General features: G+C 36.7%; 1 protein-coding gene across 1 annotated transcript; it reads left to right on the plus strand.

Moving 5' to 3' along the window:
* Nucleotides 1–446: 446 nt before the first annotated feature.
* Nucleotides 447–12,122, plus strand: xab2 (XPA binding protein 2). The gene is made up of 19 exons (XM_028454908.1): nucleotides 447–606; nucleotides 896–1,044; nucleotides 2,610–2,733; nucleotides 2,852–3,049; nucleotides 3,897–4,031; nucleotides 4,131–4,295; nucleotides 4,425–4,569; nucleotides 4,659–4,810; nucleotides 4,902–5,021; nucleotides 5,103–5,234; nucleotides 9,302–9,433; nucleotides 9,540–9,653; nucleotides 9,768–9,930; nucleotides 10,021–10,211; nucleotides 10,879–11,001; nucleotides 11,092–11,263; nucleotides 11,409–11,535; nucleotides 11,650–11,750; nucleotides 11,841–12,122. Exons 1-19 carry the CDS (start codon nucleotides 571–573, stop codon nucleotides 11,900–11,902), a joined length of 2,541 nt encoding a protein of 846 aa, XP_028310709.1. The 5' UTR covers nucleotides 447–570; the 3' UTR covers nucleotides 11,903–12,122.
* The last annotated feature ends 919 nt before the right edge of the window (nucleotides 12,123–13,041 follow it).

Consider the following 13,041-nt stretch of genomic DNA (forward strand, 5'->3'; position numbering starts at 1 on the left):
TATTAGGAAGCTGATAAGAAACTTGCATATTTTGTAGAGTTACTAACTAATTATAGCCCTGGGCAATCAAGCGGACGAAATGAGGGTTCGGGTAATATGTTATACATATTCAGCAGTAAAAATTTCCATGTCCATATTTTTTGTTTTATATGGGTTAATATACCAGTAATATGTGTTTATATGCATATTTATATTCTCGGAAATCACCCGCGAATTTACTCTCCTTGTTGGAAGTGGTTGAGTATCCGCCCTGTGAGAGCAGCCGCCTGTAACACATGCCATGTGTTGAAGCATTAAGCTTTGCTCTGCGTAGGAGACACACACTGAGAGCTGCAATAATAAGTGGGGGCGCAAATGACTGAAAAATCACTTAAATTTACTGAAAAACATCCGAGTAAAGTTGTACTGACAATCGCCAGTGTAGTTTTCAAAAATCTGCGCATGCGTATTGCGCGGCGCTGTTACCGGAAGTGTTACTAGACTTTCCGTACTGAGCACGCAGGACAGTTAGCTAACTTCAATTAGCATTGCTCATCGGGCGTTTTTCGCAAGACTGCTATTTGTAGAAAAATGATTTCCTCCAGCGGAAAACCAGATGTTAAGTTTGTAAGTTACTCCATACAGAAGGCTGTGATTTCAGGTTGTGTTGATTCAACTGACTTAAGCGCTAGCTTGAAGCGATGACTTACTAGTTGCTAGCGCAGCTAACCTCGGTGCTCTTTCTAATTTAGGTTTTCTATACTAGGAATTTTTTAAAATGTGAGAGCACGACTGTTTTTTATAAATAAGTTCGTATTCGAACATTTACTGCGGTGTACTTTTAAGATTTACAGCCATTGTTATTGTTATGATAATGTTTGCTTATTTTATTTTTTTTGTCTCTTTACTCTGTCAGGAGGACGATGATCTGCCATACGAGGAGGAAATAATCAGGAATCCTTATTCTGTCAAATGCTGGATGAGATACATCGAGTTCAAACAGAATGGACCCAAAAGTACTCTCAACATGATTTATGAACGAGCTCTGAAAGAACTCCCCGGAAGGTACCAAATATAACGATAGCTTATTGAATACACTGCATGCTTGCAGCGTCTGAAAGGACAATATCAACTATGCCTGTCTGTAAACCATTTAGCATTCTTTGGGTCCAATATACTTTTGGAAGGAGCAGCTGCCCATTAAGCCCCACACCTGCTACATTTCAACAGTTGATATGTCCCATACACCGAGGTTTAGACCAAAGAGAAGATACATTAACTGTGTAAACAGTGATGTAAAGCTGTGATTTCCAACCAGGGAATTAATACATTTATTTTTTATTTTTTAATTAATTTGTAGGCAGCAAAATACCTTAATTAGTCAGTTAATGTTTTCTCTTGAACTGCAGACATACATTAACTTTTCATTTGTGTGCAGAATGTCAGGAAAACATCAATACATGGGTTATATTATTAGGTTATTTGGCTGTATTATCAATCATTTTTTAATGAATAAGACAACTTTCCTTTCCATTTTATTATAGTGCCCATGGGGACATAAAAAGTAGGCCGTGGCTACTGATACAGAAACGTATGAATAGACTGCCAGTCTGTTTAGGTGACTGATAGGTGCACCACGTGACTTAAAGTTTTGTCAGTATTTTTAAAGGTAGAATTAGCCATGTTAAATATGTTAAAATGAAAAAATATATATGACAAAAGCTTCTTGAGTCAAGCGTAGTATCTATTGATACATTTCTGTATCAGTAGACTCTTCCTAAAAACTATTACTATTATTATTATTGTTGTTATTAGGGATGCACCGAAATGAAAATGTGTGGCCAAAGCCGAATAAAATATAAACGTGGGGCGGTGTTTAGCTCAGTGGGTAGAGCGCCCGCCCCATGTACAGAGGCTATAGTTCCTCACCTGCAGCGGGTCCAGGTTCGATTCCCGGCCTGGGACCCCCTCCTGCGTGTCATTCCCTGCTCTCTCTGACCCCTTTCCTGTCAAGCGACTGTCATATAAAGGCCACTAGAGCCAAAAAAATCCTTTAAAAAAAAAAAAAATATATATATATAAACGCTTGGCCGAATGCGGTTATTAAGTTTTAATAGTGCTTAAATAGCCTAGAATACATTTTTATACATGTTTTCTAAAGAAAGTAAATGTTTATTGAATATTCTGACATTTTTTAAATATTCCAGTAGCATTTGCTTTTCATAAATAGCGCAACAAAGATTTTCATTTATATTAGCCCTTCAAATAAAACAAAACGTGCATTCCCCAAAAAACTAAAGTGCATTAAAGGGGAAGTACGATGAAAAAAAAAAATCACTTGATAATGGTTTTGCTACAGTGATAAACATTCCTTTAGACTCATTCAGAGGGCCACCGAAGGCTGAATGTGGCTCTTTTTTGCAATATTCGGCCACCGAATATTCGGTGCATCCCAAATTATTATTACTACTACTATTATACAAATATTGACATGAGGAATTATTTAAGGTGTCTACAAATGAACTGGACTGATTCATGAGGATTTTTCTAGGAAGTTTTGCTAAAATTTCAATTTAAATATCCAGCATTTATCAACAGCAACCTTTCCTCTTTTTTTTTTTTTTTTACAGCTATAAGTTGTGGTACAATTATCTAAGAGAAAGACGGAAACAAGTGAAAGGGAAGTGTATTACTGAACCAGTCTATGAAGAGGTCAATAATTGCCATGAAAGGTCACTGGTTTTCATGCACAAGGTATGTTTTTAATTTAACCATACATGAGCTCATAATTACAATTCATTGGGTATCCTTACATTACATTTAGTTTTGGAGTTAAAGACTATAGTCATAACATGTCTTGTTTTTTTGTTAGATGCCTAGAATATGGCTCGACTACTGCCAGTTCCTTGTGTCTCAAAGTAAGATTACTAGAAGCAGGAGGGTATTTGACCGTGCACTAAGAGCGCTCCCTGTAACCCAGCATCCTCGTGTTTGGCCGCTTTATCTCCGCTTTGCTCGCAACCTGCCTCTGCCTGAGACTGCAATCCGGGTTTATCGGAGGTACCTTAAGGTGAGGTGCTTGGATTAAACTGAGTATTGTAACGATTACCGTCTTACTGGTGTATACCAGGGTTGGCGCCAATTACATTTTTCAGTTACATTTACGTTTTCAATTACCCATATTCAGCTACAATTCAATTATGATTTCACTGACCAGCATTTTTTCCAATTAAAAGTAAATTACAATTTCACTCTCAATTACTACAGTTCAATTACAATTAATCACAATTACTGAGCCTGAAATAAATAACCCAATAAAAGTTAACCTTCCTCTTGTATTAGCTTTCTGTTAGCATCTCTTATGATAACTTGTCCTGAATCCTAATCAATGAAAATATAGGTTCTAGTATTTTTGGTGTGGGCATCTGAGTTTTTTTTTGTGTCAGTAAGTATACCCCTAATTTTTTTTTTAATGGTAAAATGTGGGAAAGCTTTATGAAACATTTTAATTATTGTTAACTACATAAGTGTAGAACTGTATGTAGAACGGTAACGTGGTTCCCTAGTTTTGTGCTGAATTATAATTGACAATTTTCATAGAATGTTCATGGCAATTACAATTACAAGTCAATTATCGAAACTCAATTACAATTTAATTACGATTATGACAGCAACAGAGTTTTAAAATTACAATTATAATTGTGCCATAATTGTAATTAATTATCAGATAAGTAATTACAATTATAATTCCCCCCAACCCTGGTATATTCTAAGGGATCAATGCCACATGTGTTTTTAATTCAAAACATCCAAGTATTATCTTTATTTTATAAAATGTATTATTTACTGATTTTTGTTTTCTATTCTGTGGAAGTTATTGCCCTTGAAATAAAAAATCATCTTTTCATTTCATGTAGCTTTGCCCAGAGAATGCAGAAGAGTACATAGACTACTTGCGGTCTGTTGGACGCTTAGATGAAGCAGCTGTGCGTCTGGCTGCAGTTGTGAATGATGAAAATTTTGTTTCCAAGGACGGCAAATCAAACTATCAGGTAACCCGTTTATATATTCAGTGCCCCACCATGGTTCTTGTCTAATGTGGTCAGTAGAATAATTTAAAATCTCTTTTTTTTGTTTATTTTTTTTATTAGCTTTGGCATGAGCTTTGTGACCTGATCTCCCAGAATCCTGACAAAGTGACTTCTCTGAATGTGGGTGCCATTATAAGAGGAGGGCTTACTCGCTTTACTGATCAACTTGGAAAGCTGTGGTGCTCTCTGGCAGATTATTACATCAGGAGTGGCCACTTTGAGAAAGTAAGTTCTCTTTATAATATTTTCTAATTCCATTCAGGTCTATAATTATTGTATTGTTTGTTATTGTATAGTTTGCCAGGTTTGAGCATATGACTTATTTTTCCTGTTTTTTTTCTTTTTGTTTCCCAGGCACGTGACGTGTATGAAGAAGCCATTCTTACTGTTGTAACTGTGAGGGATTTCACGCAGGTTTTTGATGGTTATGCTCAGTTTGAAGAGAACATGATTGCTGCCAAGATGGAAACCACAGCAGAAATGGGGCAGGATGAAGATGGTGCTTGGATCCCTTTGTTTGAAGGAAAGATACATTTATGCATTTCCATGTCATGTCTTACTAATATTTTGTCTTTTTTTTCTTCTTAGATGATGTGGACCTTGAGCTCAGATTGGCACGTTTTGAGCAGCTGATTGCCAGACGACCTCTTCTCTTAAACAGTGTGCTACTGAGACAGAATCCCCACAATGTTCATGAGTGGCTTAAACGAGTGAAACTGTGTGAGGGCAATCCTCGACAGGTGCGTTTTTAATCATTTTTTTTTTCCCGTGATGGTAAAACATAAAAAAAACCAATAAATTAAAAGTTGATTGCCCCATTATTCCATGCAGATCATCAACACGTACACTGAAGCTGTACAAACTGTGGATCCATCAAAGGCTACAGGAAAGCCTCACTCTCTCTGGGTCTTTTTTGCAAAATTCTATGAAGAAAATGAGCAACTAGAAGATGTAAGTGACATTTTTTTACTTCTTATTTCGATTCCGTTTAAAATTCTACTTATGAAAATCTGATCACCCATCAAACCTTAGGCCAGAACTATCTTTGAGAAGGCTACAAAAGTGAGCTACAAGCAGGTGGATGATCTTGCTGCAGTGTGGTGTGAATATGGAGAAATGGAGCTTCGCCATGAAAATTATGAACAGGCTCTACGCATACTAAGGGTAATGCTTAAATGTTTGTCACATTTGCATGTATTGCTCCATCTAAAGCTGAGTGTCTAACACAGGATGGTTAGTTTCCTTCAAGCAGGGTACATTAGCTAAATTAATGTCTGACCGAGTAATGGGGCATTAAAGATAAGTAGGGCTGCAGTCTTCCAGCTCCAAGTTTGAACATTGAGGAAATAAAATACATTTTTCATTTGTGTTTAGGGCAGTGTTTCTCAAATGGGGTAGGGGTACACGATGGCTCTATAGGAGTTCTTCAGAGCGAGAGAGTGAAAGATTAACAAATGAAAGCATTAAAACATGGGGTTTGAAATTCTTTATTTTTAGTTATAAATGATAATCATACTAAATATTATTAGCAACTCACAAAACAACTAAAATACACTAAATAAGAGAAAAATTTAAAAAAAAAAAACACTCTAAGAGAGAAAAATATTATTACCAGCAACACACAAAACAACAAGACACACTAAATTCCAATATGATACCGATATTGCAGCCTTGCATATCGATCCGATATCCACACGAATCATACATACTTTTATTACTTTTTATTTTGTAGTGTGGAATGTTAGAAAAGGCTTGATAAAGTGATGTTACTCAAAAAGAGAACAGTATTCAGCAACAGTATTTACGAGAAAAACTGACCCATTTATTGTTACATAATTTTTTTACCTTCCACATAATATCTGCAGTATTCTACAATTGAATAAAATAAATAACTTAAAAGACCCTAAAAAATAACCAAATTAAATCCATTAAAAACGAATTATACTTTTAAAGTGCAAACAAGTTAACTTCAGTTATTATTGTCACTCAGTGTATGGTGGGAACAACTGAGGGCAGTGACAAAAACACATTTTTGTCCACTGCTCAAAGCTCTTAGATTTCACAAAAAAATAGTATAACAAAATAAACATATCACTCTAATAACAAGCGCAGAAAACAAATAATAATCAATCATTTCACTAAACTGCTGACTACCCTTACTACTTTTACTTACTACATTTCCACTTTCTGCAGTCCAAGCATGAGGTGTTTTTTTTTTTTTTTTTTAAGAAGATAAGTCTGCTCCTGTGCTCCTCAATGATAATTGACGCTGTGCTAAAGAGCCTCTCGCCCTCGACATTCGTGCATGGAGCACAGGGGAACTTAGCTGCTGTTTCTGCCATGGCGGGGAGTCCAGCTTGGTTGACTTTCCAGTAATTGTTCTTACGTTTAATAGGAGCCCCACAGAGGTAGCCCTCCCCCATTTCACAGATTGCCCCTGGGGTGATCTGCTCAGAAGGACCTTCTGCTGTGCTGTGTCATTAAAGATGCTGCCATGGCTGCTGCTACTTGCACCCTCCTACCGTGGAATCGTGTTCACTGGCTCGGACACAGTTCCATCAGATGGAGACGTGGTCTTACTCTTCAGCTCTTCTTCTACTTTACACACCGCTGCCTTTAATGCTGCTTTTGCATCTCCCAGTTTTCCGCATTTGGGAAGTACCTGGCATAAATATAAAATACTGTATATAAAAATATTGTAAAATATATATATATATATATTTTAGAGCTTTTCAAACCCAGTCCACAGTGCCTACACATTCATGCTTACAGAAAGAAGTCACAACACACAGTCACATAGGCTACAACCAACTCACCATAAACAGTACAGTTTTTCATTCCCTTACTTGTCTTTATATCGTGGATCCAGTGATGTTGCCTCGGTGTAGAGGGGCTTGGATTCCACATGCCTGAAACGTGGACTGCATCCAGAAGGGTGGCTTTCTTAGTTTTGATTCTGACCCCTATCATCTTCACTCTCCTTACCGAGAAACTGTACCAGTGCATGGACAGAGGGGATGACCTCAGCTGTGTAGAAGATTTGTTAGCTCTTTAAAGGTTTGCTGTTAGAATGGCTGGCAGGGTGTGGTTTTCCTCAGAAGTGTAGGCATTCAGTGGTTGTTTTTGATGAATGAGGCCATCAATCATGTACTTGGTACTGCTCCATCATGTCACGACATCCTGCTGGAGACATTTTGGAGTGACGTTCAGCTCTATTTGCAGGTCTTCAAGGCTTGAATAAGCCGTGGGGGAATGCTTTTTTCCCGTTGGCTACTCCATCACTTACAGCTCGCTGTGACAAGACCCCTTCATGGACTACAAGCTGAAGACTGTGTGCAAAGCATCCTAAGCTTGGCACACCCAGCTGATCTATAGCCTTTTTCATATTAGCAGCATTGTCTCTTAAAACGATATGGACTTTCTTTTTGTCAATCTGCCAGTCACGCAGCATCTCCTCCATGGCGTTTGCGATGGCATCAGCTGTGTGTGAACCTCTGAACTCATGTGCATGTAATACTGCTCTCTGCAGTGTAAAGTCAGCATCTACCCAGTGCACAGTTGGGCTCAATTTCGGACAGCGGTCGATGGTCTGAGCTCCAGATGTCAGTGGTGAAGCAAACAACATTAGCTTTCTCCACAATACTCTTTTTAACTTCTTTATGCATCTGGGGTATACAGTAGTTTTGTCGACAAGGTAGTGGCGGCTAGGAATAATGTAGCATGGCTCGAGGTGCTCAAGTAAGCGTTTAAATCCAACATTACTCACCACCGACAGGGGCTGGTCATGGAGCACAATAAACTGGGCTGTCTTTTCTGTTATAGCCAGTGCCTTTTTGCCGTCCCATGGGAGTTTGTGACGCTTTGCAAATGTTTTGGCCAGGGTTGGTTGGGTGAGGAAGCCAGAGGTTTGTTGTTTCTTCGCCTCGTGGTCTTGCAAAAATTGTCATGCTGTTTCAGAAGCTGCTGCTTCAAATGCGCAATGAGGTTGGTCGTATTAAACTTTGCGGGTTCTGTGCCACCACAGGAAACTTGTGCATGACAAGTGTTGCACTGAGCTGCAACGTCTTTGTTCGAGTTAACGTTAAAATATTCCCACACGGCCAACATCACTACTACTTCTCCCAGTAGCGCCGCACACACGTCGTCGTCGTGTTCACGTGGGCTCTGAGTGAGTGAAGGCTTATTGGTGCATTGACGCCAGTTACTTTGTTGGAGTGTGAACCACAGTCACAGATAAAAGTTATATCCATAGGTTTGTGTGTATATATATATATATATATATATATATATATCTATATATATATATATATATATATGATAGAACTGCTGGATAATTTTATCAGAGCATTTATATCAGTGATTTTAGATGAAGTTCGATAAAATCCAATATTCTTTTTCTAGCTGATATCGAACTGATATCAGCCAGAAAATGTACATCGGATCTGGACATCCTTAGTACAAAATACACAAAAATAACAGAGAAACATACAAAACGACATAAGAAACAACCAAATGACACCAAAAACACATTAAGAGAGAAAAATCCTAACAACACAAAAATAACAAAAACACAAAATAAGTGGAAAATATACCAAATGATAAAAAGAACAACAACAAGAAAATACACAAAATTACACCAAAAACACACAGAAATTCAGAAATAACAGAAAGGAGTACTTGAGCTAAACAAGTTTGAGAACCACTGGTTTAGGAGACATTTTGTGGTAGGCCTTAATAATGGTGCTCAAGTAGGACATCTAGTGGTCAATAAAATAACCACTGGCAATTGAAAGGTGTTTTTTTTTAGTGGTTAATGCATTGTTTTAGATCCTCCATGCAAATGAATATTTCAGACTGAGTTGTATAATTTTAAGCTGGTGCAGGAAGACAAAAATGATAATTAACTGATATGAAATGCCATGTTTCTGATTTTGTGTGTCACTAGCCCTAACCTGACACTTTTGTGCTTTAAATCTTATTCTGTCCTATAAGAGTGTCCTGCTGGATCAAATTAGATGGGTAGAAATGGGAATTAATAGTTCTTAAAAAAAAAAACAATTGTGAACTCTTACTGTGTTTTTATAATTCTGCTTTAGTACGTCTGCTCTTTCATACCTGCACACTGAATTTTGAATTACCTTATCATAAATATGGCACCTATTTATCATATATTCATACTGTATGTGTGACGTTTAATACTGTTTTTCTGATCTTATTTTTTTTTGAATTAGAAAGCTACTGCCATCCCATCTAAAAAAGCTGAATACTTTGATGCATCTGAGCCTGTCCAAAACAGAGTTTACAAATCACTGAAGGTTTGGTCTATGCTGGCTGACTTGGAGGAAAGTCTTGGTTCTTTCCAGGTATGTTGACTGCATGTCTGCATTTCTAGACATTTTATATAAATTCAATGAGCCAAATGCAAAACCTAATCACCTGAAAATTAATGATTTTTCTCTGTCTTTATAGTCCACCAAAGCAGTGTATGACAGAATTATTGATCTTCGCATTGCCACTCCTCAGATCATCATTAATTATGCAATGTTTCTTGAAGAGCACAAGTACTTTGAGGAAAGCTTTAAAGTAAGGACTTGTGATGATATCCCATGATGTTTGTTCTTAAATACACTATACAGTATAAACTGCTTTCCCAATGTGAATTGCATACTAAACATTATTTGTGTTGTACTTTTTCAGGCTTATGAGCGTGGCATTGCTCTTTTCCGATGGCCTAATGTTTATGACATCTGGAACACTTACCTGACTAAGTTCATCGATCGCTATGGGGGCAAGAAGCTGGAGAGAGCTAGAGATTTGTTTGAGCAAGCTCTAGATGGCTGCCCCGCCAAATTTGCAAAAAGTAAATGCTATTGCTTAGAATAAGTTTCTAATTGATTACATTTCACAATATTTGTGTTTTTTTTTAATTAACTTTTTGAAATCTCTCCAGCTATTTACTTGTTGTATGCCAAATTGGAGGAAGAGTACGGATTAGCACGGCATGCCATGGCTGTCTATGAAAGAGCAACGCAGGCGGTTGAAACTGAAGAGAGACATCACATGTTCAATATCTACATCAAGAGAGCAGCCGAAATTTATGGCGTTACATATACCAGAGCTATTTACCAGAAGGCCATTGAGGTAAATCACACTTTCCCTGTTTTTTACTAATGAAACTTAGCAACTTTCTCACTCATTTAAATCATTTTCACATGAATTTTATTATATCAATGCTTTGTGTCTTTCTATTGTTTGCATAAATAAAAGTTCCAATAAATTGCTGCTGCTCAGTGTTACCAAAAGGTACTGAGACAATGTTGTTTCAAAGTAAAGAAAAAAAGAAATGTCAACAACATATTTTCATGTCTGATTGTCTTGTTAACAGAGTTCGTGCGGATCCTTAAAATGTCTTAAAAAGCATTAAATTCATGAATCTAAAAATTAGGCCTTAATTGTCATTAAAATATCTTCAATCAATGGTTCTGTCTTGAATTTTAACACATACATTAAGTAGGATTTTATGATTGTAATTAGTCTCACATTTCAAAATAAATGGTAACAATATATATTTTTTAATTTATAATTTTTACATTATGCAATCACGACAGCAAAACCAACTATAAAACAGTGACATGGTTACAGAGGGACTTTCAACAACATGGGGAAATGTAAATTTAACAGAAATTGCCTGTCCAACAAAGATTTTTCTTAATGGTTTTTAGTTTTAGTATTTTTGTTGTTTTATGGATATTTTTGTAGTGATTTTGTGTGTTTGGGTTTTATATTTGTTTTCTTTATTTTTATGTAGGTGCTTCCTGATGAACATGCTAGAGATATGTGTGTGCGGTTTGCTGACATGGAAAGCAAACTGGGTGAGATCGATCGGGCCAGAGCAATCTACTCTTATTGCTCCCAGATCTGCGACCCAAGGGTTGGAAACCATTTCCTCTCCATAGTTTATTTTTTGTGCCCTTTGCTTGTTAAGATATTAAAATCAATAACCTTGAATTTTATCATGCAGGTTACGGCAAACTTCTGGCAAAGCTGGAAAGAATTTGAGATTCGTCATGGAAATGAAGACACTATAAAAGAGATGCTGAGGATCAAGCGCAGTGTTCAGGCTACATACAACACACAGGTCAACTTTATGTCCTCTCAGATGCTGAAGGCAACTACAAGCTCTACTGGCACTGGTGAGAGTAAATGTGGGCAAAAAACCCTATAAACAATTAAAAGGAGAATAGCTCTCATTTTAAACTGTCAAAGCTTTACATTATCCTATTGCGTTGCCTATAATCAGATTCTATAATTGTCATATTTAAACTCTTATGTCTCCAGTTTCGGATCTTGCTCCCGACCAAATGGGAATTGATGATATGAAGATGTTGGAGCAGAAAGCACAGCAGCTCGCAGCAGCAGCTGAGCTGGACAAACCCAAACCCAAAGAAAAGATCCTCTTTGTCAGGTGTGCAATGGTTTTTCTTTTTTTTTTTTCATTTGTTAACTAATCCTAAATTCCAGATGGAAATTCAACACCTTTGTAGATGTCTAAAATAAAATGTTCCTCTTATGAATGCAGGAGTGACACATCTCGCAGTGAGCTGGGTGAGCTCGCACAACAAGCCAATCCTGATGAGATCAACATCGATGAAGATGAAGATGATGACCAAGAACCTGAGGGTAAATGTTGACTACAACTCTATAATACATTTATAAATATGTTTTTGAGGAAATGCAAATATAAATGTTGATGTTTTCTGACCTTTACAGAAGTACAGCTTGAACAGAAGAGTGTTCCCACAGCTGTATTTGGAGGACTTAAGGAGGACTAAATTTCATGAAATTTGGCTCGAACACCAGCCCCTGATTTGTCACTATAAATATATATATATACATTTTTTTTGTTTTTACTTGAGAATAGAGTGGGTGTCTGTTTGTAATGTGAAAAAAAATTCTCTGAGTTTGTTGTACATGTTTTTGTTCAGACATTTTATTCAACAAATTCAATATTAGGAGAATAAGGTTTTGAAACAACTAAACATAAAAGGCTGATTTGTATGTGTCCTAATTTTTCGTTTCTTTCAATGGCTGTTTCGCTTTTGGCCACTTGGATACAATTACACAAATAAAGTGATTTTTCATGCTAAGGCAGTGACTGTATGGACTCTAATACTCACTAGGTTGTTTACCTTCTTAGGCAGCTTTTAGTGGAACAAGTATTTCAGTGTTGAAGATCTGTGATTCCAATTTGCTGTAGTCTTGCAAACCTATTTAAATGCCTAAACAATCAACAATCCCACATGTGATCCTCAATGTAATTTGTCGATTCCCCAAAACAAATGCACAAAAAAAAAAACCTCACACAAAATCACAACAAAACACACAATTTTTTTTTGTTGCTTTGTCCTTTACTGTATTAATCTTCAGATTAGTCTTTTTTTTTCAAATGTTGACAGTGTGTCCCTCTGAGCAAAATATCACATTTTTGTAATTATACAAACTAAATAAGTCAAGTGGATTTAGTTGAGCTCTGTTTTCTAAATTGGTAGAAACCTATTGTTCAAAAAGTGAATTTGACTGACAACTGGAAAAAGTAGACTTTACATTTTTGTTTCATAATCAGATTAACTGAGAGGTAATCCTTTTACTGAATTACAGCAGCAGGGAGCTTGACGGAGTCTTGGAACTTTGAATGTCATGTGACAAGGCACCTAATACGCTTTGGTGTTTCTATTTTGCTACACCTCTACAAGAAAGACGTGTTGATGCAAGAAGTATATTATTTTTTGGATGATAACTGAAGCAGCCAGTCGGGATGACTAAACAATTTCTGTTGTGTACATGTTAGCATGTCAAAAATGAGAAATGCAACATATAGTATGGTTGGGTTCTATAACCCAGCTTTCTTTTTTGAGATGGTAGCCAGCAAGTAGTCTATTTGCTGCCAATACATTACAACAGTATATAATTT

Source organism: Gouania willdenowi, chromosome 8 (assembly GCF_900634775.1).
Source record: "Gouania willdenowi chromosome 8, fGouWil2.1, whole genome shotgun sequence".
NCBI lineage: Eukaryota > Metazoa > Chordata > Actinopteri > Blenniiformes > Gobiesocidae > Gouania > Gouania willdenowi.